At 48.5% G+C, this 26,408-nt stretch overlaps 2 protein-coding genes across 7 annotated transcripts in view; one reads left to right on the plus strand and one right to left on the minus strand.

The window, feature by feature from the left end:
• Positions 1-182: 182 nt before the first annotated feature.
• tmem160 (transmembrane protein 160) lies at positions 183-8,711 on the plus strand. The gene is made up of 4 exons (XM_064301644.1): positions 183-617; positions 1,827-1,851; positions 2,411-2,503; positions 4,219-8,711. The coding sequence occupies exons 1-4, from the start codon at positions 402-404 to the stop codon at positions 4,512-4,514; spliced, it is 630 nt and encodes a 209-aa protein (XP_064157714.1). The 5' UTR covers positions 183-401; the 3' UTR covers positions 4,515-8,711.
• Positions 8,712-11,361: 2,650 nt separating this feature from the next.
• Positions 11,362-26,408, minus strand: part of npas1 (neuronal PAS domain protein 1) — a 57,634-nt gene continuing 42,587 nt past the window's right edge. For all 6 annotated transcript variants that reach the window (XM_064301294.1, XM_064301295.1, XM_064301293.1 and 3 more), the window contains 8 exons: positions 25,764-25,853; positions 22,270-22,444; positions 21,548-21,660; positions 20,624-20,820; positions 19,105-19,211; positions 16,785-16,932; positions 14,505-14,617; positions 11,362-13,488 (listed from right to left, as the gene is read on the minus strand). In XM_064301294.1, coding sequence (XP_064157364.1) covers positions 12,485-13,488; positions 14,505-14,617; positions 16,785-16,932; positions 19,105-19,211; positions 20,624-20,820; positions 21,548-21,660; positions 22,270-22,444; positions 25,764-25,853 — 1,947 coding nt within the window. In that variant the 3' untranslated portion in view covers positions 11,362-12,484. The remainder of the gene's footprint in view (positions 13,489-14,504; positions 14,618-16,784; positions 16,933-19,104; positions 19,212-20,623; positions 20,821-21,547; positions 21,661-22,269; positions 22,445-25,763; positions 25,854-26,408) is intronic.

Consider the following 26,408-nt stretch of genomic DNA (forward strand, 5'->3'; position numbering starts at 1 on the left):
CGCCCCTATACCAGCCTGTGTAACGCCGGCAGGCTGTCAGAAAATGAACTATCCCTTTAATCCAAGCCGAGGTACTCTCGCATTGATTAGTGGAGTGTTGCCGCCACCTTGTGGCAGCAATCTATTACTGCCACTGAATAAAGAACCATAAATAATGTGAACGCATAAACAGTCGTGTCCGCAAGGTACTGCATGACGTGTCCCACTTGGAGACTAAAACCACAAAAATATTATTGTTCCGTATAATTACAGTAAAAGTACGTCAAGTTAAATGGACAGAAGGTGGCGCTACAGTTGCAGAGCATGTTTTCGGCAGCATAAAATGACTCCTCGTGTTTTCGTCGTTTTCAGCGCGATAGTTCACAGGTCGCGGAAAGGTTGTGTTTTGGTTTCGACTAGCTATGGCGGCTGTGAGTTGGTTTGCTTACAGGCAACTGCCTCGCATCGCTTCCCAGTTCGGTCGGCACCTGAGGCGAGCTGGACTGTTCTATACCGGAGCACCGGTGCGGAGATTCACCTCGACTCCTCGCTCGCGGATCGGGGATAAAGGGTCATGGGGCAAGACGCGGATGCTGGAGCAATCTCATTTGACAGAGCTCGATAAGGCGGATGCATTGGTAAATATATATATGAAATAATTAGCAAATGAAAGAAGTCGGGCAGTGCCAAGTTCCCAGTCATAAAGGCTGATTTGCTGTCTGCTTTATAGCATGATCCGTGACACTTAGCTACGTTTGTTACCTCAAAACTCTCTCCTTGCGGTACAGCTGCAAGTCTAACCAGTAGCCATGACATGCGGTTTACTTTCTTTTTTAAGGTACACGAATTTCCATAATCCATATCAAGTACCTTCACAAAAAAAGTATTCATGTAAGTGCATTGGCAGTGCTAGATCGTTGGTAGTTCACTAATGCCCTGACACCAACCCACGGGTCCTGAACAGTATAGCTAGCTAAGTGGCTATCTAGCTACAAAACATTATAGCTTAAGTGATAATGTTACCTCAAGTGGAAGATAACGTTACTGCAAACCAGCTACAGCTCGAACTCTCGTAAAGTTGTTGCCTGCTTCAGATCAGAAATTTGTCTTCCCCCCCAGCTTTCACCTTGAGTGCTCGTTTTGTTTATATGATCACAATCAAAACGCGGAGAACGTGCAACTGAAATAAACTCGTCCATTGACATTGTTACTGTTCTTTATGATGGATGAAGATGCCATAATATATTCTGTGTATGCTTTGTATTTAGATTAAGTTTATGCGAGCTATACATATCCGTTTACCATCTCAATATTACAGTGGTGCACAGTTTCTACGAGTAATAGACACCCCTCAGTCCGAAATTGAACTGAATATTATGATTGCAACACCTGCAGTACGCATCGCTTTTTTCTTTTCTTTTTTTTCAGTTTTCCCCCCATTATTGTTTCTGCATGAAAACGTACAATCCTGTGTTATTCTACATCTGGAGCAGGGTGACTCTGAAAGCTTAACACTTCTGTAATAACATCTGTTGTTGAAGTAAACATGCTTTTCATCAACAACGTAAACCATGGTCCACCACAAAACAATTTTCACATCCTGTAGTGGGGTGATAGTTTGTCATACTTTGCTGAAGTAACACCCCTAAGAAATAAAATAAATAAATAAACTCACCTCCCTGGAATGACTGACATAACTACACTTGCTGATTACTTTGTTGGCTGAATATAAGTGGACTTAAACTGCTTAAACAAAAGTACCTAATATTACAAACTTCTCTTTGCACATACATTTGTTGCAATAGGTTTCTTGATTGGCTGACAGTTCTTTCACTATTATTTTACAGATGTTGAGAAAGTCCCATGAGACAGGTGAGTATTAATATGTCCACTTGACAATCAATATTTGTTTTGGTCAACTTAGTACAGAATTACAGTGTTAGGTTTTGAATGTGCACTGTGGAGGGCCTGTGTGTTATGTAGCTACTACTTAATACCTAAAACAGGAATCTCAATCTCAAATCCTGGAGTGTTGCTGTATTTGCTGGTTTTTGAAGCATCGCTGCACTTAAGTGCTTAATTTCAGTCCTTGTTTCCAAGGCTTAAATTAGCTGCTGATCGAAAGGAAATCACAAAGATCAGCAGAGACTGTGGCCCTCCAGCACAGGAGTCTGCATCATCTGGCCTAGAATGATTCTTCTTCACTGAATGACACTTATTTGACGCAGTGGTGAAATGTAATTGATACAGTATGTTGGGTGGTGCAGCCTCCCCTCAAGTGAAGTTAGACATTTGATCCATGGTTGGAGCAGAGGCCTCATCTGGCTACTACTCTATTTCCTAGCAATACAGTACTGTAATGTTTTCAGTTAACACGGTGCGACGGTAAATTGTCCCCCCCTGTTTACTCTTTTTTTCCCCCTTTATTCAGGGTTCCTGTCCTGGTTCCGTAATGGTCTGCTAGCCACTGGAATAGGGGTCATAGCCTTTGTGCAGAGTGATGTTGGCCGAGAAGCTGCGTACGGTAAGAAGCAGAGATTGTCCTGCGTTAAGTGTAGGCTGTGTCTGTGTCACTGTCTTTTATTCACCGTCTTAACTGTAACTGTAAATGAAGCTACTATCATGTACCAAAATAAAATACTGCCAACTGTGCTGTGTGGCAATAAAGGACAAATGACTCTCCATAGTAAAAAGCCATGATCATGAACCCTCACTACCTCTCTTACCTCCATCACCACCCATCTCCTGCTCATCCCTCTCTCTATCCCTTTCTCCCTGTCCATCATTCGCTTTTGAGTTCATGGCTATTTAGGAATACGTGCTTAGTCTTTAAAATTTTCTAGCCCTTTACAAACTACATCTGTTATGTAAATGTCTTCAAGCAGGAAGGGCATTCATACAGGCAACCTTCTGCTTGCATGTGTATCTGTGACTGCATTTCTGTGTGCGTGTCCTGCCATGCTGTTTATGCATGCGTGCCTGCGGCCACTTACCGCGAGGTGGGATCTGCATTGCGTTTGAGCAGAGTCGCCGGCCTGGGATGACTTGTCTGGTTGACTCGGCTGATCCTCAAATCGCTGGTCTGGGATGACTCGTCTGGTTGACTCGGCTGATCCTCAAATCGCTGGTCTGGGATGACTCGTCTTATTGACTCGGCTGATCCTCAAAACGCTGGTCTGGGATGACTCGTCCGGTTGACTCGGCTGATCCTCAAACCGCTGGTCTGGGATGACTCGTCCGATTGGCCTGGCTCATCCTCAAACCGCTGGTCTGGGATGACTCGGCTGATCCTCAAACCGCTGGTCTGGGATGACTCGGCTGATCCTCAAACCGCTGGTCTGGGATGACTCGGCTGATCCTCAAACCGCTGGTCTGGGTTGACTCGTCCCGTTGGCTCAGCTGATCCAGTTCAGATGAAGCCAAGCGGGTCTGCGCAGATCCGTTAAACGCGCGGACTGTGCCGCCGCGTGACCGTGTGCTTCCTCCCGCGTGACCGTGTGCTTCCTCCCGCGTGACCGTGCGCTTCCTCCCGCGTGACCGTGCGCTTCCTCCCGCGTGACCGTGCGCTTCCTCCCGCGTGACCGTGCGCTTCCTCCCGCGCGACCGTGCGCTTCCTCCCGCGTGACCGTGCGCTTCCTGCCGCGTGACCGTGCGCTTCCTGCCGCGTGACCGTGCGCTTCCTCCCGCGCGACCGTGCGCTTCCTCTCCCGTGTGACCGTGCGCTTCCTGCCGCGTGACCGTGTGCTTCCTCCCGCGTGACCGTGCGCTTCCTCCCGCATGACCGTGCCGCCGCATGACCGTGCGCTTCCTCCCGCGTGACCGTGCGCTTCCTGCCGCGTGACCGTGTGCTTCCTCCCGCGTGACCGTGCGCTTCCTGCCGCGTGACCGTGTGCTTCCTCCCGCGTGACCGTGCAGCCGCATGACCGCGCGCTTCCTCCCGCGTGACCGTGCGCTTCCTCCCGCGTGACCGTGCGCTTCCTCCCGCGTGACCGTGCGCTTCCTCCCGCGTGACCGTGCGCTTCCTCCCGCGTGACCGCGCGCTTCCTCCCGCGTGACCGTGCGCTTCCTCCCGCGTGACCGTGGCGCCGCATGACCGTGTGCTTCCTCCCGCCTGACCGTGCGCTTCCTCCCGCGTGACCGTGTGCTTCCTCCCGCGTGACCGTGTGCTTCCTCCCGCGTGACCGTGCCGCCGCATGACCGTGCGCTTCCTCCCGCGTGACCGTGTGCTTCCTCCCGCAGCGTTCTTCATCCTGGGCGGCGTGTGCGTGTCTTTCGGCGGGGCGACCTACGTGGGGAACCTGTTCGCCCTGCGGCGCCTCATGCTGCTCTCGCTGCCCGCCGTCCTGCTCCACAGCCTGGTGGTCAGCAGCGTCGCCCTCTTCTGGCTGTGCGCGGTATCGCTCTACATCGGCCGGCTGGAGGTGGAGATCATCCACGACGACGAGGACGACGGGGAGGAGGGGGGCGAGTGCGAGGAGTGCGGGGGCCGGCGGGAGGGGCGCCACCCGGAGGACGGAAAGGGCCAGGACAAGTGAGGGGGGGCGGGGTCCTGTGCTGGGGTGCCCCTGCTCTGTGGTGGGGGGGGGGGGGGGGCACCCTACAACCCTGATAGACCACCAGCGCTTATGTGTGAGAGGAGAAACAATAGTTGTTTATGTTGGGGAGGTGTGGTCTTCTGTAAGAGGAGTTCTGTTTGGATATGGGCTTTTGTGGGTATAGGGGTGTGCGTGCGTGTTGCACATACGGTTGTGTGTGTGTGTGTGTGTGAGCCTGTGTGTAAGTATGTGTGTGTTGCATGCGAGTATACAGGACGGTGATATAAAGTCATGATGGGTGCACTTGTTTTAAGTTTACTGTGTATGTTGTATTTTCTCTAAGCATTGCTCCAGTTGTTGATTTAAACAACATGTAAAAAAATGCATATTATGTTAAAAATAATTAGGTATATCAGCATGACTGTTTACCAGACAGGGCAGTTTCAGTCAATGTCTGACCAAAGAGCTGGAAAAGTATGGCATGTTTGAGAAACCAGTGTTCCTGCAGGCTTTTTATTAAGTTTATTATTTCAATATCCCTGCAGTTGAAAACGCAACTTCCAGGGAACTGCCTCTGTGAATTTAAAATTTGATTATGTCAGCTGTGATAACTGAAGAACTTTGTGTCTTTGCAACATGCAGACTAGCGTGGCTAAGTTTCAGAATTCTGATGCAGCCTCGCTGTGTGCTGCTGCTACCCGAGGCCTCGGCCGCCGGTGTGTGCTGTGTGCTGTGTACGCGCCTCTGCTGGTGTGTGTGAGAAAGAGAGGACGCGACAAAGTACTGATTTATCCTTACCTCTGACCTCTGACCTCTGACCTGTAGAAGGTCCCTGAGGCAGTCAACAACTCTGTGCAATTTCTCCTCCCAGCAGCTGATCCAGGGTCAGGTTACTTGGCCCCTTTTCTGACTCCAGCTATCGTGTGAAAGATGCTGAACTAGGGTCAGTGCTTGGGGGCATTGCTATTAACGGCCATCTGACACAAGTCAAGTTAGGGCTGCCGCACTTAGTCACATGATTCTGTGTTTTCGGTCACATTGACCAATCAGCAGCGCTTCCAGAGTCAGGTGGGAGGCAGACAGGCTGACCTCAGAAGTGCTGGGGTGCCACCAATCAGGTTTTAAGCGTGACTTTCAATCTGTACTCTGACGCACAAGTCTGTTTCGCAGACTGCAAAATCTGATCCAATATTTTACAACCAGACCAAAATGTACTTTAGGTTTTTAAAAAAGTAAAAGCATAAGTGCTTGTTGGATATAAAACAACACAAAATGCACTCCTCAGAGAACAAATTGGCTATCTGATATCAACATTAAACTGGCTTGATACTTAAGTCTTGCTTAAGGTGGTTTCTTTGCTAGTCTGTTGGCATATTCTTAATTGCCTAGACTCATATAACATCTCTCCTTTTTTTGACATCCTATATTTTTGCTTGTACAATGGGCTCTATATGGTAACCACAGTACAATGAGTGTGAGATTTCTCGTCGCTTCCAACAACATTCATTAATACCTCCTTATTTACATGTTTTTTTTTGTGTTCAGTTGTTCTTTGTCTGCCTCACATTTACAGCGTAGGGAGCTCTTTAAAAAAAGAAAAAAAAAGAAAAAGCGCAGCACGACCGCAAACTTTCTTCTCGGTGACCGCGCGGTCCTATCGATCAGGGCGGGGGGCGGCGCACGGAGGGGAACGAGCTCCAGTCGCTGGGCTTCTCGGGGCAGCTGAGCTAAGGGACGGCCCCAGTTAAAGATCCGCGGAACAGAAGCCCTGTTCGTTGAGCCCTGTAGCTGGAGGGTCACGTTTCGGGCCGATTTCCTCTCCAGACACATTCCCCGCGGCTCAGCGAACCCAGCGGACCCAGCGGACCCAGCGGGCTCATTAGCCGTGCGCGAGGAAACAAAGCGGCTAAACATCCCGGCAGCTCAGGCCACACGTCTCCGGCTGCGATTTATCCTCTGTAACAATGTAAACAAACACGGAAAAAAACGCATATGCGGCTATATATTTTTTTTCCTGCTTCTGTTTTTAAATATATATGTTTCCCCATATATTCTAGGAATCTATAGTTTCTGGTTATGAAGTTAATGAAATTAGGCCCTGTTTGCATGTTGCTTTCTGTGAAATGCATATCCGATTTCTTGGGGAAAAAAACAATTCCATGTTGCATTGATGGCTGGTCTAAACACAAGAAATCTGGTCAGAATTTAAAAAATCCAACATGAATCGCATCCCATCTTGTCCCGTTCCCAACATTATACTGATAAATAGCATCCCATAATAAGCGTGCGGCAGTCAAGTGTTGTAGAGCTGGTTGTCGGGACAGATGGATGGCTGAACACAGCATAGGAGAAATGCAGTCTCAGTCTGAATGCATGGATCTGGGTCAGCAGCACGAGAAATCAAATGTCATATCGGATGTACAAAATTCCAGTTCGTCAGCTGAGTGTAGACTGGGCCTAATTTAACCTATTCTAAGGTTGTGCTGATAGAAGGGGTGGTGTGCAAGAAGCCAGCTGCTGTAACGCTGTGATACTTTTTTCAAAAACCACAAATTGGTGTGGAAGACATGTAACGGTCAAATGAAGCAACAAACGTTCAAAGCCTTTAGCCTTATAGGGGAAAGAACCATATCGTATTAATGAATCTTGTATTAGTTGGAGTCTTTTAGCTGGGGGGTTATGATAAATTCTACATCCCTTGAAACCATAAATCAATAAATCAAAAAATAAATCTCAAGTTCAAATCTTTGTTTTGTTTATTTGTGGATCCATGTACTAAATGCATTCTTGGCAAGTATAAAAAATGACACCAGATGGCGCTATTCTGAAACAAATCAGTTGTCCTGATCACCACTAGTCTTCACTGAACACTGCAAACACACATTTGCTGTAGTTTGTTTTGGTTATATTTACTACTGTGTAAATATAACTATTTTATAATATTTACTACTACCCAGCCTATTTGTATTCTTAGTTTAAGCAGTGAGTTAAGTGAGTAGCCGGCAACATACAGATTTCAGATTTTATTTGTGCAAAAATTCAAATAGTGTACAGACTGAATGGTTTTGTTTTGGTGTATTCAGTTTCTTCATGTATTTGTCCTTTTCTCTCAGTGATGTGTGTACAGTACTTTGCATGAGTTCATTCTCCTACAATCTAATGACTCAAATTTGTTGAAAGCCCACTGTGATCGATGGTAAAATACAACAGAGTGCGAGTGAGTGTGCTTACACAGTAGCACAAGAGTTGGGTGTCTTTTAGAAAGTGATGTCGTATTCTGAATAACCAATCACAGAGGAATGACAGCAATAATAATTTGAATGTCTTTTTATGTCAGTACTTTGAGGTAACTTTTATGTTCTAATAAAAGCTACACACAAAACTCAGATTTGGATGTAGCTTTTATTAGAACACGTTAAAAAAAACCGAAACAAGTGTAATGAGAACAGACAAGTTTAAATATCCTAGCATGTCATTTGTTTACTGTATGTAAAAAACCGTTCATATTTAGTTTAACAAGGGCTCAGTAGTTTGATTTTCCCAGGGATAGGGAGAGCCATAGCAGTTATGAAGAGATGTACTCAAGTTCAAATGACATGATCGTGCATAATGAGCTTCCTTTTTTGTAGGCTAAATCAATATATAATCCTTTCATTGTTGAATATGAATGACAGAGAAAACATTAGATTTAATGTTTCCATTTTCATTCATAAATCCATTCATTGTTGAATGACGCGTGAATGCTTGAGGTTAAATTTAGAGTTAGCCAGCTGAATTCAAAATGAAGTGAATGAAGAACGGTCTGTACAATGGCAACATTGCAACCAATTTGACTTGAATAAATCTTCGGGGCAAGCAGTTATTTTTGGGTGAAATGGAAGCACCCATAACAAATGTTATTCATTGGCGGGAACAGACTAAACCACATTTAGTGTAACTGTGAGAGAGGCTGTCTGTGGACACAGGACACAATTTCTGGATGGACTTTTATTTTCATAATTGTGAATGCGTGTATTTGGGGTTGCGTGCCATGTTACTGTATGTAAAAGGATTATGGGTTTTTTGTTAAAAAAAAATTTCTGCATGGTTGTCAGTGGTATTTACTGTACACGGATAAAACACAAAATTACCGTATGTACATAAATCCTGTACGTATAAAGCCAGTTTGAGGAAAATAATAAACATCTGTTTGTTGGAGTCCTGATTTGTGAATGAAATCTTGTCTCCATTTGCATTTGCCCCCCTCCCCCATTAAACCGTGCCAGGCTTCAGCAATGGCAGACTGGCCATGCGCCACCAGGTCAAGGGCTGTGACCAAATGCAGTCGCTCGCTAAGCTTCTGGAACGTTCCGCGGCTGTGTTCTCTCTCTGAGGGCATCGAGACGGCGACGGCGGCGCCTCCTCCTGGTGCAGTTTGACGTGTTCGGCTCTTGTGGCCGGGGCAGGGTCAGGGTTGGGGTTCAGGGGTCAGGATGGAGGGGGGGGGGGATAATGGCGGGGATCAGGCCGCGTGTTCGACTGCGGCACGGCGCCCAGCGCTGGAGCGGAGGGTCATTTGTAGGCCCCGCCAGGTCCCGCCGTCTCGCGGTACCCAGCCCCACCCCACCCCCCGGCGCCTCCCCGTTCGCCTCTCCCCCCTGCCGTTTTTTGGCGCATTTCGGTTTTGTGATTCCGGGCGCGTGCGGGCGATACTGCGGGTCTCTGGACTCCCTCTCACTCAGGCTGCGTCTGACTGCGCAGCTCCGCTTGGCATGCAGGGGCGTCTGCGGGGCCCCGTCTGTCTAAAGGGCAGACGAGCAGCGCGCTCTCCCCGCTGACTGGCGCCGCATGCGCCTCACGCAGGCGGAAGGCACGGCGGCGGCGTTTAAAGCAGCTCCATACGTGACGCCCCAGCGCAATGCCCGCGGATCACACCCAAGGACGGGCAGCTCACCGTGGGCACAAATGCCCCCGGGTGGTTTTCACCATAGTTTTGAGAGAAGGCCTGCTGCCTCAAGACCACTGTGAGCTGGGAGACCCATTTAGGAGGTGCCTCATTAATACACCATTCAAGGAAGAACATTGAGTCAAACATGCCGTGTTGTCGACTGAAATTAATTAACGGGGAAAATAGCAAAAATAATAACTGAACTTGTGTGGTGACTCCATCCACTCACTTCTATGCACACACATGTATTTTTCCCCAGAAAAAAAAAAAGCTGAGAAGACAGAGCCTCAGAAGGGGAACTGACAGAGTAAGACTGGGTAGCAACAAAACACAAATTAATTTACAAGAAAAAACGATGTGAGCCTGCATCCAGGGGGGCTAGCGGTCCCTCTCCCGTGCCTGCGCGCAGGACGCGCGCGCCCGCCCGAAAACATCTTTTCCCCAACAACCGCTCGGCGGCTCTCGCTTAGTATGCGATCGCGCAGTTGACGGGAGGACCGATTCCCACACTAATGAACTCAGCCCTGCCGGCGGAATGTAAAGTAGGATTTAACCTGACTTCAATGTCACGGGCTCTCTTCACCTCGAAAACCGCCGCCAGCAAAGCCGCAATCGCGAGCCGATCCGCCGTTTCTCAGTCATTTTTGGGGTCGGCTTCGAAACGGACCAGCGCAGCAAGCCTACGCACTTCGACGTCGCCGGAATCTTCTGTATTCGCAACAGGAGTAAACGGTTTCAGAGACGGGCGTGTCACGCGTGTGTTTGGGGTCGGATAAGGATTCACATTGGATAAAGTAAGCAACAGGCCCTACAGGCAGAGGGGTATTGGTTTGAATTCGAGTAGTGACTCCTGATGTAGATTTTGATCGCCCTAAAGAATACTGCGTCGGTCGCTTTAAAAAAATCAGAAACTTGGAAAGAAAAAAGACCGAGGTTATTCACGCCAAACCTTTTTAGGCAATAAGAATCTCAGACATTCTTCAGTAAACCCATATAATTTAAAGCATCAAGAAAATATTGTATGCTTTTCCAATTTAATCAAGCTTTTATTATCCATGTTATTGTTATCCATTTTTACCATTTCATTTCAAGTTTGGGAGTTGGAAGTATTGGTATTACTTTTCCTACTTAATATTTTCCAACTTCAACAAAATATGATGACATACTTAGGTTTGAAAATTGCTACCTTGTCACATTTTGTTACCTTTCCCACATTTTGCTTCTTAGACACACCTGAAAGCCCTGATCAGTAGTCAGGTGTTTTTTTTAAAAACATTTTTTCCAATAATGTCATCTGACGAGTTATAAACTTACCCAGCTGGGGAAAGTTGCTGTGGAAATGGCTAAACGAAAGCTGTCATACTGCATCAACATAAACCTTCAACAGTAATTTCTTATTTTTTGTTTTGTCGTATTTCAAATAAATTTTAAAAGGTGTAGCTGATAACTTGGGGGTGGCATTTAGCTAAATCCAATACTGCTTTTAACGTCAATTTAATTGAGGCAAACTTTATTGTGAGTCGTTCTTTCGTTTTTGAATCTGTTTTTATTGACCACGCCTGCTTTACCCTCTATGGTCGTCTTACACATATATAAGAACAAGTGAGACACTGGTCATGGATTTACAAGTGCTATGCGTTTTTCACAATTCTGTACAAGGAAAGCCAGTGGATATACAGTAAGTGCTCAGACACGTTACGCAGAGGAAGACCCTTGGAATCCCCTGTCAAACAGAAACGCCCCACTGAACCAGCCTTCTTTACTCTAGGAGCTTGTGGTAAGCCGGCAAAATTTTATGGTAAAATTTGCTGCTAACTGGCTTGGTCCAGTAGGACATTTTTGTAACCCATCCCTACCCCCACCCACACCCCCCTTCCAACTCAATTAATTTTATCACCCCCACCCCCACCCTACCCTCCCTTCCACCTGGTGACAGCAAGGTAGTTTGAGAAATATGGCTGAAATATCTTTCATGATCATGATCCTGTCCTGTGCATCTTCATCCATATTTCTTTCGTGAGCTCAGTGTCCAGGAGGTAAGTTCAGAAGTACAAATACAAAACAAAAAGGAAGTTTTCTTTCTTCTCTCCGATGGCTTCGCCGAGCCAGGCCGCCCATACTGCCGCCCCCATCGATGCCCTGCCGCCCCGGAATCGAAGAGCCTCAGCGGCTAACAGGAAGTAAGGGGCGGACATGTTTTAGGCAGGATGAGGTCCCGCCATCAGAAGCCACACGAGGCCCTCACGTGAAGGTGCTCTATAAGCTCCAGGTGCTATAAAAACTCAAAGTGTGACTTTACAAGGAAGGATTCCCTCTTAGCTCGAACGCACCGTTCCCCGGCCCCACCCACATGTGACCTGCTCGACAACCAATAGAAACACTTTGAAGGAGGAGAACTGAAAATAGGTGATATCAGTGTGCTTAAGAGTTTCATCACTGGTCCCCGCGGTGAGAGAAGTGTTTCTCCATCCCCTCAGTCTTTGTGGTATTGGCATTAGAGTCTCAGATTCTTTCGCTGGACACCTCTCTTTGACCCCGCCCCTAAACGTGGGCGTACTCTCAGTCCGGGACAACCCCCCCCCTCGCCCCGCCCAGAGCCGCTTTTGGTTACGGGTGCGTGTTCGTGACATTCACAGTATGTACATTATGGCTTTTCGCAAATGTCAGGGGTGACGGGGATGTGAACGCGGTCGCTGTCCCGGATGGCAGTGGAATGATCGGCCTGGAGGAGGCGGGCTGGGGGCCCTTCCCACAATGCTTAGCATGGCGGAGGACTGTCGCTCAGGCCGCGTGAATCATGGTGGGGTTGAGCCTGCTCCTGCTTCTCACCGCTCCTCTCCACACTCCCTCTCTCCATCTCTCTCATCCCTTCCCTTTTACCCCTCCTTCCCTTTTCACTCTCCCTCTATCTCTCCATCTCTCTGTCTTTCCCTATTTCTTCATTCCCTCTATCTATCCACCTCCTCTTCCACTTCTACCTCACTCTCTTCATCTCACTCTCTATATCCCTCTCTTTCTGTCTCTCCCTCTCTCTCTCTCTCTCTCAGTCCTCCTCTGTCCCAGCAGCCCCTCTCAGGCCGTTCACACAGAAAGGCAGTCCGGGGGGGAAGGGGGGGTCAGAGGCGGAGAACCCGCTGAAGGGGGGCAGGGCGGCGATCCTCTGCAGGTGGGGGAAGAAGGCGGGCGGGGGCGGCGGCTTGGGGTGCTCCGGGGGGAGTCCCTCGGACATGGCGTGGGCGGGGGCCAGCTCGGCGGGGGCGTAGCGGATGGTGCTGGGGGCGTACAGGCTCTGGGGCCCCTGGGGGCCGAGCGCCAGGGGGTGGAAGAGCACCCGTCCGGCCGCGCCCCCGGCCGCCAGCCTCTGCAGCAGCTCAAAGTCCGGGCCCCGCCCCCCGGGGAGGCACCGCTCCTCCCGGCCCAGCGGGGAGGCCGACATGGGCGGGGACAGGCCCGGGGAGGCGGGCGAAAACAGGCCCTTGGGCGGGGCCTCGCTTCCCGGCGGGGTGAGGGTGGAGTCGGGGGGGCTGTCGCCGTTCGGGGTCCCGGGCGGGCCGCGCAGGGAGGGGTGCGGGTGCCCCCACCGCGGCCCCCCGCTGGCTGACGCAGAGGCGCTGAAGTCCTGCTCAGTCTTAATGCTGGGGGGTGCTGGGGCGGCCGCGCCCTTCGGGTGCTGGATCACGGCTCGGCCGTTCTGGATCCTTCCGCCCGCTCCCCGCGCGGCCTCGCCCCCCCGGCTCCCCAGCCCCTCCTCGCACTTCACCCGCTTTCTGCGGGCGCTGCGCTCCCCGTCGCCCCTCCCCCCCCGCCTCTCCCCCTCGCTGTCGCTCCCCGCGTCAGACGAGGCGGACGGGCTCTCGTCCCTCGCCTCCCGCAGCTCCTCCCTCAGCCTCCGCGCCTCCTGGGGTCCGTCTTCCGCGCGGGACCGCCACATCCTCTTCCTGCTCTCCTCTGATTGGCTGTCTGAGGGGTGGGGGAAGGGCTCCCTCACCTTTGACCCCGGCGCGCTCCTCCCGCTCAAGCATTTTAGCGGCCGCGACACAGAGGCCCCTGAGATGGAAATGACACAGATTATAATCCTGACATTTACAGGACTGTTCCTACAGTGGACCTGTCCTGCATGACCGTGAGAGAATGTGGCTGTATGGTCTCGGTGGCCCTAAACAAGAATGTTGCTGTGCTCTCCCCCCCTCAACGAAAAAATACAAATAAACTTATGATTGAGTGACCAAAGGATGGTTGTTGCCCTAAAGGACTGCACAGAGTGTTTATGCCTGATGGCATTTTACCCTCTGTGACATTTATGGATACCAGAGTCTGTTTTATTTTTGAAAATTAGTCGTGTATCTTATTCCATTGCTGCACTCCACACATTTTATAGGGCGGTGCTGAGGAACAGAGACATGGACATTGGATATTGGGAGGCCAAGCTTGTAGTCCAGTTGTAGATTTCCATGAGAAGACCACAGCTGGGATCGGTAGTTTTCTGGGAGATGTAGACACTGAATTATCAAGACTATAGTAATGAAAAACTGTATACCTAGTGTTTGTAAAGGTTAAGGTTCTTATTGGAGCCATAAGAAATTTAAAGTACTAGTAAGCCTGCAAGGTGTGGATTTAGCCACTAGGTGTCAGGGGAAAGTAGCTCATTGAGTTCCATTAACACCATTCAAAAGGCTGAAGTCATGGCTGATCTAACAAAGAGCAGGAAAAGCTGGTTATTTACAGTATTAGAGCAGTATTTACAGCATCCCCGGTGTCATGCTGGATAATTAAGTAATGAAAAATTCATAAACAATAAGATACTTATGATTTTTGTCCCTCACACATCGTAATACTGAATGACAACAGAATGGGCAAGACGAAGATGCCGGGAAATGGTAAACAAGGCAACAAAATCAGCAAATAAATCATAAAGAGATGATGTCATTGAATGGTGATATCACTGAAGTCCTGTTAGCCAAGTTTGTGGCTGTGTCTGTGTGTGTATGTTGTTTTTTATATTCAGTGAATGTAAAGTGCTGAAGTCTTGTTAAAGCTGGTCGGGGGGGTAACGGGGCTCGTACCCTGGGTCTGGGACGGGACGTCCCGTGGCGGCGGGGTCGCTCGCACCCGCTCGTTCCGCAGGCTCTCCGGCAGCTGGAGCAAGTCCAAGGGGGTGTCCGGCAACTCCGTCCGGCTGGGGGGGGGGGCACCGCGAGAGAGTGATACAGAGGAAAGACAGGGGGAGAGGAAGAGGAGTAGGTGGGCATGAGTAAAATATGAGAGAGAGAGATGGAGAGCATGTAAGAAAGAACAGAATGACAAAAGGAGTGGGACAGAAGAAAGGAGGGAGAGGGGGGCACAGAGACTGAGTATATTAGTTGTTGCAATAACAATCAAGCCATAATGCCTGTGCTTTCATTTTACCCAACCTCTCTGTAATTTGCAAGCTTTGCCGATAAATGCAATTTGTGCTAAAGTAGCAGGATTAGGAGGAGCAACTCCATTTAGCATCAAACAAATGAACAGGAATCACAGAATTCACCAATTTACACACACACACACACGCATGCACGCACACCCTCTCTCTCACTCATAAACATACACGTACACACACATACTACACACACACTCTCTCACACACACACACGTACATACATACATACACACTCTCTCTCTCTCTCTCTCTCTCTCTCTCTCACTCATACACACACGTACACACACATACTACACACACACTCTGTCTCTCTCATACACACACACACACTGCCAGCCCAGTAGTGTGTTATCTCCAGGCCCTAAAAGGAAATGCACTGTAGCCGATGCCTGACCTTGTGACTGATAAGAGTCAGAGGAAGACACGGAAGCAGAGGTGCTCCAAGAGCGCCGCCCCCCCCCCCCCCCCCCCACCCCACCCCAGGGCGTGCGGCCGCCACGCACTCAGCCCCAGCTCCATGTCGCGCCACACCTCTTTTAAAATGGCGCTAAGCCGGAGAAATATATTCCATTTCCCCAAAACAGAATGGCTCTGCTCTCCCTCTCTACCGTCCACCCTCGATATTCACTAAAAAAAAAAAAGTCTTCTTAGAGGAGGCGAAGACCCGTTCCACATTCTCACCCAAATAATGACCTGTCTGCCACAACAAATGTCAGCACCAGTGCCCAGTTTCTAACACTAACACCCCTATTTAGTGTAACACTGTAACACAAACCAGGACGCAGCCAACTACTGTTAGCATAAGAGGCAAGAAATACCATAACACTGAATATTAACCCTGACACCCTGACTCTAAGATTATAACACTGCTGAGCTCAAAACCCAATGTGCAGCCAGCTGCTGAGGGGTGGGAGTGTGTATCTAATGCATAATGCTGAGACCCTGATTAGCGGTTTTTGATATGGTCTAATTCTAACACTGTAACAATGCCACAAACTCAGAGTAGCAGTCAGGTATATGGGCTGATTCCAATATTATAACATGTTACCTACTCTGCTGAATGCACAGTTAACTGTTACTGCGTAAAAGAAAGGGTGAATGTAACACTAGTTCTGTAGTTCTAACACTCTGAGGCTGCTGTTATGACACTTATGATAACACTAAAAATGACAAAAGAAAAACATGCTTCACCCCAACTGAATTATTACTACTATTATACAGTATATTCCAACTTTTAAATGAGAAACATTAATTTATGAATCTTGACACTGTTATGGACAGTATTCACATTAATAATGTTAGATATATTCTCAGACTTTACATTTAGCCAGTATGAAGTTTCATTGATTTTAATTAATTTGAGGAGATGGACGAAAGAGGAAAATAAAATAAAACAGAAATTTAAAAGCAAGAAAGTGACCAGTTTACAGATAGACCCGCTTCATGTGGGCGGAGTAGTAGCCCAAAACCCCTAACCCCCCTCCCCCCCTCACCCCTCTCAAAAGTCCTCATGCTAATGCACTGGAGCTCGGCTCCAGGAGGAGGCTGAAGAAGTTAATTAGCTCTTGTAATTACAGCGCTAATTAACTAAAACACCATTCAGCCAGAAAATTTCGACATCCATTTGGTATAATTATACATCGCCGGCCCAATTAGCATTGTAATGCAGCGTGCTCCTCTTGTTTTTGTCTGTCTTTCTTTTTCTGCACGCACATGAGTATAAGTATGTGTGTGTGTGTGTCTAATAGAGAGAGAGTGTGTGTATCATATTGAGATGGTGTAACTGCATCTTGTGGTTAAATAGAGAAACAATTCAGCTGAACGTAAGAGGCATTGCAACTGCACGCAGAGCCGAAGAGCTGAACGCGGTGGTAAACTGATCTTAAATCCTGACCGAGCGATTCTGGGGGGGGGGGGGGGGGCTCACCTGAGCACGTAGTTGACCCAGATGACGTTGCGCTCGTGGGGCGCCTTGTGGTTGATGGAGACGGTGGCGCAGGACTGCACCCACAGGAAGCCCCCACGTCGCTGCAGCCAGCGGTAGTACCCTGTGACCACCTGACCCTTCCGCAGAACTGGGGGGGTGGGGGGGGGGGGGGTGGGGAGGGGGCTGCTGTTAATGTCACTGTGTATTTTAACACCTTATCGACACAAGCTCTCCTGTCATGCAAATTCACCATGTTAGAATTTGAAAGAGAGAGACAGAAATACAATGCAATGTATTTGCCAATAAAGCATACAGGAGTGGTCAAATCAGTGATACTGGACTTGTTTATGCAGGTGGGATTGGAGTGCGTTTGTGGTTTGTTCTAAAATTCTATGCCAACGCAGGATAACACCTGCTAATAACATCATGCTACTAAAGTCTTTCTGAAACCTTGAATCATTGAGAGAGAGAGAGAGAGAGAGAGAGAGAGAGAAATAGACATGCAGAGATTTAATGATAGACAGAATGATGGGTGGAGAGGGAGGTGAGATTTTCGCAGTGAAAACTGAGAGGTCGGAACCCCAACTAAAAACAAAACTTAATACAGCACAGTCAATTCGCATATGACACATAAAATTAAAAGCACAAATATAATGTAGTGCTGCAAAAAATACACACATGCAAAAATGCCATTTCATTTAGATAACAGAAGGTCCGAGTACCTTTTTAAAAAATATATTGTAATTTATATCAGAAAAAAAGACGCTCAACTATTATTTGGAATATATTTAAATAAGTCAAATTAATTGCCTGACGTTCTATGGCAGATAATGAATATTTCATCATTAACTACCTTCACCTGATGCTGTTATCCAAGTACTTATGTAAATGAGCAGTCAAAGTAACATTTAAACAGACACAGAAGAATCCATAATTGCTTCATCAAACAGCGTAACAGCCTGAGATTCGCGTTTGGTGAGATGACATGAATGATCAGGATGGTAGGTGAGGAGGTCAACAGCACAAGCAAATCTGTAGCATTAATGGTGTGTGTGTGTGTGTGTGCGTGTGTATAAGTGTATAAATGTGTGTGTGTGTGTGTATGTATGTGGGCGTGTGTGAATGTGTGTGTGTGTGTGTGTGTGTGTGTGTGCGTGAGTATAAGTGTATAAATGTGTGTGTGTGTATGTATGTGTGCGTGTGTGAATGTGAGCGTGTGTGTGTGTGTGTGTGTGTGTTTGAGAGAGAGAGAGAGAGAGGGAGAGAAAGTGCTTTTGGGGTGTGGGTAAGCATGATTTTTTTCAGCTCTGTGACATGTCTGGAACAGTGTGTCCCCACAACTCACTTGCAGTACACGTGTCCTCACGATGAGAGGTATGTGTGTGTGTGTGTGTGTGTGTGTGTGTGTGTGTGTGTGTGTGTGTGTGTGTGAGTGAATGTGCTTTTGGAGGGTGGGTAAGCATAAATGGTCACTGGCATTGATTGTGTGGGAGTGTGTATATGGTAGCAGGGGGGTTGTTATGGTAATTCTGGATGGACAGTTAAGCTATGTGATATGTGGGCGAAACTGAACTGATGGAGATGATAAAAAAAGATGTTGAAGGGCTAGATTATGTACAGTTAAATCCAACCTCAACACGATGAGGATTCACAGCAATGCTCCAGCAGTTATTTCAATGATACGGAAATCTTGTGTTAAAAAAGTACTATACAAAATGTATCAAAGTATACATATGCACAAAGCAAATAGATCCATTAAAAAGTACACTTGGATTTTTTTTTTTAATTGGTCTTTCAGTTCTAGTGTTCATTTTTTATTGACTCAGAAAGGTTTGCGTGCTATGAAGGATATTTTACATATTTCTAGAAGTTTCTGATGACCTGCTGGCATTTACGAGTTTGTCTAAAGGAATAAAACACACTTGAAGCGACTCCAAAGCAGCTTGCATTGTCAGATGGAAGCATTTCCTATGCCACCGGAGTCTGAGGAAGTTGTGGCTTCCTGTATGAACACTACTACATGGGTTCTCTGGAGGGAATAACTGCTTGGAGACACCTCGTCTTCCCAGTCTGCAGTCTACCAGAGGAGCTGTCTGAGGTGTGAGTGTCATGCACAGTCACTGTGTCTGAGGTGAAAGCTTCATGTGCAGGCAGACTCATCTTAGCAAAAAACAAAGACCAGAGCGACATCAACCCATAATAGGGAAAGAAATGACACGTGTGACATATGTGTCAAATGAGCGATGTAGAGCGTGGTGTGCAGACAGACAGAAGGACAGACAGACATGCAGACGCAGACGGAGTGGAGGGAGACGCTCACGGTCTTCGTGGCTCTGCCGGACGTTCTCCACATCCTCCACGTGGATGAAGTGGTAACAGGTGTGGCCCACCACCTCAGCAGGACTCAGGTCCATGTACTCCGAGATCCTACAGGCAGCGTGAGACACACACACACACAGCGTCAGACACACACACACACACACACACACAGCATGAGACACACACACACACACACAGCGTCAACAAAACCACACCGCCAGTATGAGAAGCACACGCACACACAGCGTGAGACACACACACACACAGCATGAGACACACACACACACACAGCATGAGACACACACACACACACACGCCCAGCATGAGAAGCACACGCACACACACACACACACACACACACACAGCATGAGACTCACACACACAGCATGAGACACACACACACACGCCCAGCATGAGACATGCACACACACACACACACACACACAGCATGAGACACACACACACACACACACGCCCAGCATGAGAATCACACACACACAGCATGAGAATCACACACGCACAGCATCAGACACACACACACACACGCGCGCGCGCGCACAGCATGAGAATCACACACACACACGGCCAGCATGAGAATCACACACACACACACACACACACAGCATGAGGCACGCACACACAGCATGAGAATCACACACACACAGCATGAGAATCACACACACACAGCATGAGAATCACACACACACAGCATGAGAATCACACACACACAGCGTGAGACACACACACACACCACAGCCAGCAGAAATCACACACACACGCCCAGCATGAGACATCACACACACACACACACACACACAGCATGAGGCACGCACACACAGCATGAGAATCACACACACACACGCCCAGCATGAGAATCACACACACACACACACACACACAGCATGAGGCACGCACACACAGCATGAGAATCACACACACACAGCATGAGAATCACACACACAGCATGAATCACACACACACAGCATAGACACACACACACAGCATGAGAAATCACACACACATGAATCATACCCAGCATGAAATATAACACATACGTAGGCACAGACCAGCTGAGAACACACACGCACAGCATCGGAACATACAAGCCCAGCGAGCAGATGAGACACACACACACCAAGCGTCAGACACACACACACATATGCCACATGCCCAGCATGAGAATCACACACACACACGCCCAGCATGAGAATCACACACACATACATGCCCAGAATAAAAAACACACAGGCACAGCGTGAGACACACACACACACACACATGCAGTGTGAGACACACAAGCCCAGTGTAAGGCACACACACACACCCAGCATGAGAATCACACATGCACAGCGTGAGACACACACACATGCCCAGCATGAGAAGCACACACACACACGCAGTGTGAGACACACAAGCCCAGCGTAAGGCACACACACACCCAGCCACACCACACAGTGCAGTGCTACTTTACAGAGCAGATGTGCAGTGTTGATGCACACAGCATGTGTTCAGTCCTCTACCTGTTCTCGCAGTAGGTGACCTGCAGGTCCATGTTCACGCGAAACACAAACATTTGGCTCTCCATCCGCACCTCGTTGAGGGTGGAGGGCGGGAGCGTGTGCGCCAGAGCCACCAATCCCAGGGGCCGCTGGAGCGAGCGGGCGGGGCCAGGCATGAGGGCGGGTCTACAGCGGATCCTCCCAGTCACATGGATCACCTGACAGGAAGCAGACAGCGCTGGATTTACAAAAGTGGAGTCAGAGACAGGGCCTAGCCTACCGCCCAGAGCTTCAGGTATTTACTCTATACATGGTGGCTGAGGTACCAGTATCAGGTGTAAGAACCACCCGTCCCTGTACCTGGAACTCTTAGACTAGGTTACCCAAGACTCCAACCTCAGGGAAAACTTACAGAAAAATAACCCTGCTTTGTTTATTGGTGCTGCTGTGGCTTCCATTTATAGCAAACGAACAGGAGTATAAAACTGGCATTCATGAATAATGGTTTGAATTAATGATGGATTTAACTACATTGGCAGCTAGTGGTGTAGCAGATATGGCAGTGCGTGTGTTGCATGTGTCATCATGTGGCAGTGTTGTGTGTGTTCTCATGGTTGAGTGAGTTGAGTGTATAGTGTGGTGTGCAGTGTGTTAGTTGTCATGTAGTGTGTTTGGTGTGTGTACAGTGGCAGGTTCAGTGGTAAGCGTTTGTTGAGTGTATGTTCTCTTGGTGTGTGTTGAGTGTGTGTCAACTGAGTACTGAGCGTGTGCTCAGTGGTGAGTGTTGAGTGTGTGCTGGCTGTGTTTTCAGTAGTGAATGTTGTGTGTGTTGTGTGCGTGTTCAGTGGTGAATGTTGAATGTGTGTTAAGTAGTGTGTGTCAAGTGTATGTTGAGCAGTATGTGTAAGTGTGTGTTGAGTGGTGGAAGTGCTCAGTGCGTCTCACCTTGTACCCAGAGGACTTAACGTGCAGGCCTCGCTTGGTCAGGGTGGACTTCATGCGGATGAAGAATCCTCTGTCAGGGGACTCATCCTCAGGGGACAGAGGGCTGGAAGGGGCTGAAGGTGGACAGACCCCATCACAGGGACAATCAGTCAGTGAAACACAAACACAGACAGACACACACACGCACGCACGCACACACACACACACATACGCACGCACGCACACACACACACACACGCACTGCTCAACACACACGCACACACACACGCACAAATACTGCTTAACACACGCGCACACACACACACACACATGCACGCACGCACACATACGCACGCACACACACACACACACACACACACACACAGCAGGCATACACACATGCACAAACACACATGCAAAAACACACAACCAAACACAACAACCGGATAACAGGCAAAATACATACGGTCAGTGTCTGACAGATAGACAGACAGTAAATAAATAAAGTCACATAATGACAAAAGAATGGGCCAAGGGCAACCACGCAGAGCCCTAGACACAGAAGGACACACTGACGGACATACGGATAGACAAGTGGAATTTTCCTTAAGCTCTCTGGCTCCAGGCTATGCTGAGATATAATTTAGTTATCCAACATCATCGATTGAGGCTAGCCAAATTGTGTTTCTCAAAAATTCCTCCGGACGTTCTTGAATTTCCCAGCGTTCCTCATTTCTAGTCACCTGGTTCTGGGGTCTCAGCCAATGAAGAGGTAGACGCGGAGCTGGAGGCGCTCTCGTTGGCCGGATGGCAGCCGGCTTCGGCCCGGAGGTGTGGCCTGATCCCGAGCCGCTCGGCCATCTCCACGTGGTCCGCTGGGTGGATGTAGTCAAACACGCTGCTGCCCGTCAGCTCCACCTGCCAGAGTAACACACCAATGGGAATCAACGACAAGAGACACACCACCCCATCAGCCAATGGGAGTCAACGACAAGAGAGATGCACCACCCCATCAGCCAATGGGAGTCAACGACAAGAGAGACGCACCACCCCATTAGCCAATGGGAGTCAAAAACAAGAGACACACCACCCCATCAGCCAATGGGAGTCAAAAACAAGAGACACACCACCCCATCAGCCAATGGGAGAGACACACCACCCCATCAGCCAATGGCAGTTCGAAGACAAGAGAGACACACCACCCCATCAGCCAATGGGAGTCAAAGACAAGAGAAACACACCACCCCATCAGCCAGTGGGAATCAAAGACAAGAGAGACATGCAACCGCATCAGCCAATTGGAGTCAAAGACAAGAGAGACCATGTCAGTCAGAATGGCAACAAAATGTGCACCATGTACCCCAGCAAACAAGGCTGTGTAATCACATTCAATTTCAAATTCAAATTCAAATTCAAATGTGTGGCATAACAAGACTCCTGAAGTAATATTCTAAGCATAGGGCATTACGCTGTGTCCATATTGTGTGGTTAGAATAAGCACAAATAACTCATATGAGCAGATATGCACACATACCTATATTTATATCCTGTCCGGGCTGTCTTTCATGCTTCCAAAATTGCACAGTAGGATATAATAACCAAATAGTCATGGCATTTATGGGCTGAGCTGAAGGTTCAGAGGGATTTTCTACAATCTCTCAGGACACTTTGTAGGGCTTAATAGTGCTTTGTGTTTGCTATATGTAACAAAAAAAAATCAAATGATAAAAAATGTAGAAAAGATTCCACGAATGGCGCCAGGCTTGTAATTAGCAATCAGCGAGGAGGGGTGGGGCTGGATGAAGCAGGGTAGAGGAGAGGGCAAAAATGCGTGTTTTAAATCAAGCCCAGTAATAAGTCGTTAGCTAATTGAGAGGCATCTCTGGAAGCAGCAGGAGGCCGACACTGGAGGACTCTCGCTGCCAATCAGCCAATCAGGGGCCTCCGGCTCTGTGTGCTCCCTTAGCTGGAGGTGAAGCAGTGGGATTATTTATCCAGCCCATGTGGAAGGTGGGGGCCCCAGGAAGGGGCACGGGGGGGGGTGGGGGGGGGGGTCAGGACGGGGCCCCAGCCCAGACACACCTCCTGACGAGCGGAGAGACCCCCGTTCGCAGACACTGCCCGCCTGTCTCACGTTCCTCAGAGGGAGTGAAGAGGAGGGAGAGAGAGAGACGGGGAGAGACACAGTATAAATAATAACAGGGCTTTTAATATGTATGAGGTGTCCGGGCAGCCGTCCACAGCGCACGCTCTGCCCAGCATTGACTGATGGGAGAGCAGAGAGGGTGGTGGGCGAGGAGGGTGGGGGTGGGGGGGGGCGGAGAGGGGCCGCATACTAACCAGGCCCGGATCAATTCGGCGGCCGCGAGGGGCCGGGGGAGAGGGGGAGGGACGGGGGGCCCTAAGCCACAGGCCCTTCGGTCTCGCAGAGCGGCGAAAAGGGCCAAAGGATCAGCACCCCGAGGGTCACTGGTTCTAGTCCCGGTTATGGGAGGAGAGGTCGCCTGCTGCCCGGGCCCTTGGGCGAGGTGCCTGACCCGGGTTAATCTGGCTAAGGAACCCCACTGCCTGGAAGGGCCCAGGGATTTGCAGGCGCGCAGGGGTCAGGCCCAGGGATTGGACGAGGGAGAGCGAGACATCCCGCGGTATCAGCTGCAGCGCTCAGCGAGGCGAGCGTCAGCAGCTAACTTTAGCGAGCAAACAAACGCAAGCTTTTTTCCTGCTCGCCTGCAACGTTTCTGACGTTACCTAACGGTCTCAAAAGGTCACGCACAGCAAATTAAAATGGCTGCCAAAGGGGATAACGTCAATAGAACCGTGAGCTAAGAATTGTTTGGCCGTCTTCATTTATTTTAGTGAACAGAATATTTTTTTTCTAAAATTTAAAATCAATCTGCGGGTAATCCACATCGAAAATTGCTCTCCTTCCCCTTGTCGCATCCAGCTTAATTAAAAATGAAATAATCAGTGAAAAAACTAGAAACTTAAAGCTGAAACCAGAGAGCTGTTACAAGGGAACACAGTTCTCTCCCTTAAACGCGTGTCAGCTTTACACCACGCTTTCCCACCTCATTCTCGATAATTTCTCTGTGGAGATTTCCACCTTTGCAAAAAAAAAAGTAAAAAATTGAAAACACCCAAGTACAAAGCCAAACTTAGTGCTCGCTATCTCACTCTCTGCTCACTTCAATTTGACATGATTGCACCTAATTATTTTTCATCAAAAATTACGTTCTAAGACTCAAGAAAGGCTGGGCAAAAATATAAGCAAAAAAAAAAAAAAAAGAACAACTTGAAAGGCGGGTGAGTTTTTGCGTCTGCTGCATCGCATCAGCGCTAGCGATCCGCCGCGGTCAATAACTCATCTGACAGGAAGACGATGATGTGCGTACACCCACACCGCTCAAATGTGTGGCGAGGAGACAGGAACGCGTCAGAATAAATCTTCCCCTTTTTATCTTCCCAGTTTCGCCCGCAGTTCTAAAGTCTTCATTCTTTTCTTTTTCTAAACATCTCTATCTTTCCCTATCTCTCTCTCTCTCTCTCTCCCTCCATCGCTTGCTTCTGTCCTCCCTTCCCCCTGTGTGTTTTTTTTTCTTCCTCCAATCAATGTGGCTTTTAAGATGCCTATCGATTTGCTCCCTACACAGACCCTGCACGCCAGGGCGACACTTTGATTGCTGTGCGAGTAATTACAGTTATTATTTATGCATCTGGGCGAAATGGCAGGACTTAACATTCACAGTACAAGAGGCCACAGGCAATCAACAGGGGTGAGCACCTGGAGAACCAGCGCAGAACCGGAGAGACACTAGAGAGACACACACACAGACACACACACACACACACTCATTTCCACACACATACACACGCACACACCACCACACACACACACGCGCGCACACACACATACACACACACACACACACTCACACACACAGACACACACACACACACACACACACACACACACACACTCAGTTCCACACACATACACACGCACACACTCACACACACACACACATTCACATACTCACACATACTGTACACACACACATTCCCTGGATAGAGATGTTTGTGAGAATGACCATGTGTGTGTGCGTGTGTGTGTGCGTGTGTGCTTCAGCATGTGTGCTTGTGTGTGCGTGTGCATATGTGTATGTGTGTGCGTGTGAGTGTGTTTGTGTGTGTGTGTGTGTGTGTGTGTGTGTACGTGAATGTGAGTGTGCTGCCTCACCTGTGAAAGGCCCAGGTAGATGGAGACCGTCTCAGAGATGTAGAGAAAACGTCCCTCGTGACTAACCACAAACACGAACCCATCCAGCGACTGGAGGGGGAAGACATAGATGCAATTATTAGGGGAAAAATTAATGTAATGAAGATCCTAATGAACAAATTACAATGAGCCACTGCAATAAAAAAAGCAATTAAACCGTCCCTCCCCCCTCTACATTAATGGATTTTTACTTTATCTAGTTTTTCACCCCATTAAAGAAAGTGCTCAAACAAATAACTTTTCCACACTTTAGAAGATAAATATATCTACATGGACCTTGAGGACTCTCCAGCAACAGAGAAGCCTCACGTTTCCTTGCAGCTGGTTTATAGTATGTCTATCGTCATGGAAATAAAAACAGAAAGATGCAGTCATTATTTTATGTGATTATAATGAAAACTGAAAAGTATACAGCGACCCCATTAGAGGACTCCTTCAAAGAATAACATTAATCGTAATAACAAGCAGCCACAAGTGAGGGCTGGCGGGGGGGGGGGCGGGGCGGCTGGGGGGGGTGGCGGCCACTTTGTTGCAGAATGATTGCTATTTTTGCGGTGGTACTCAAAGTGGTGGTAATTTATGCAACCGACACATTCAATATGCAAA

This window comes from Anguilla rostrata, chromosome 12 (assembly GCF_018555375.3).
Source record: "Anguilla rostrata isolate EN2019 chromosome 12, ASM1855537v3, whole genome shotgun sequence".
NCBI classification, from domain to species: Eukaryota; Metazoa; Chordata; class Actinopteri; order Anguilliformes; family Anguillidae; genus Anguilla; species Anguilla rostrata.

Bases quoted from the DNA above. Each gene is read 5' to 3' on its own strand.
- tmem160 (XM_064301644.1), top strand. From the start codon at position 402: ATGGCGGCTGTGAGTTGGTTTGCTTACAGGCAACTGCCTCGCATCGCT. The intron at 1,852-2,410 runs GTGAGTATTAAT...CCCTTTATTCAG, and splicing joins GAGAAAGTCCCATGAGACAG to GGTTCCTGTCCTGGTTCCGT. The intron at 2,504-4,218 runs GTAAGAAGCAGA...TTCCTCCCGCAG, and splicing joins TGGCCGAGAAGCTGCGTACG to CGTTCTTCATCCTGGGCGGC.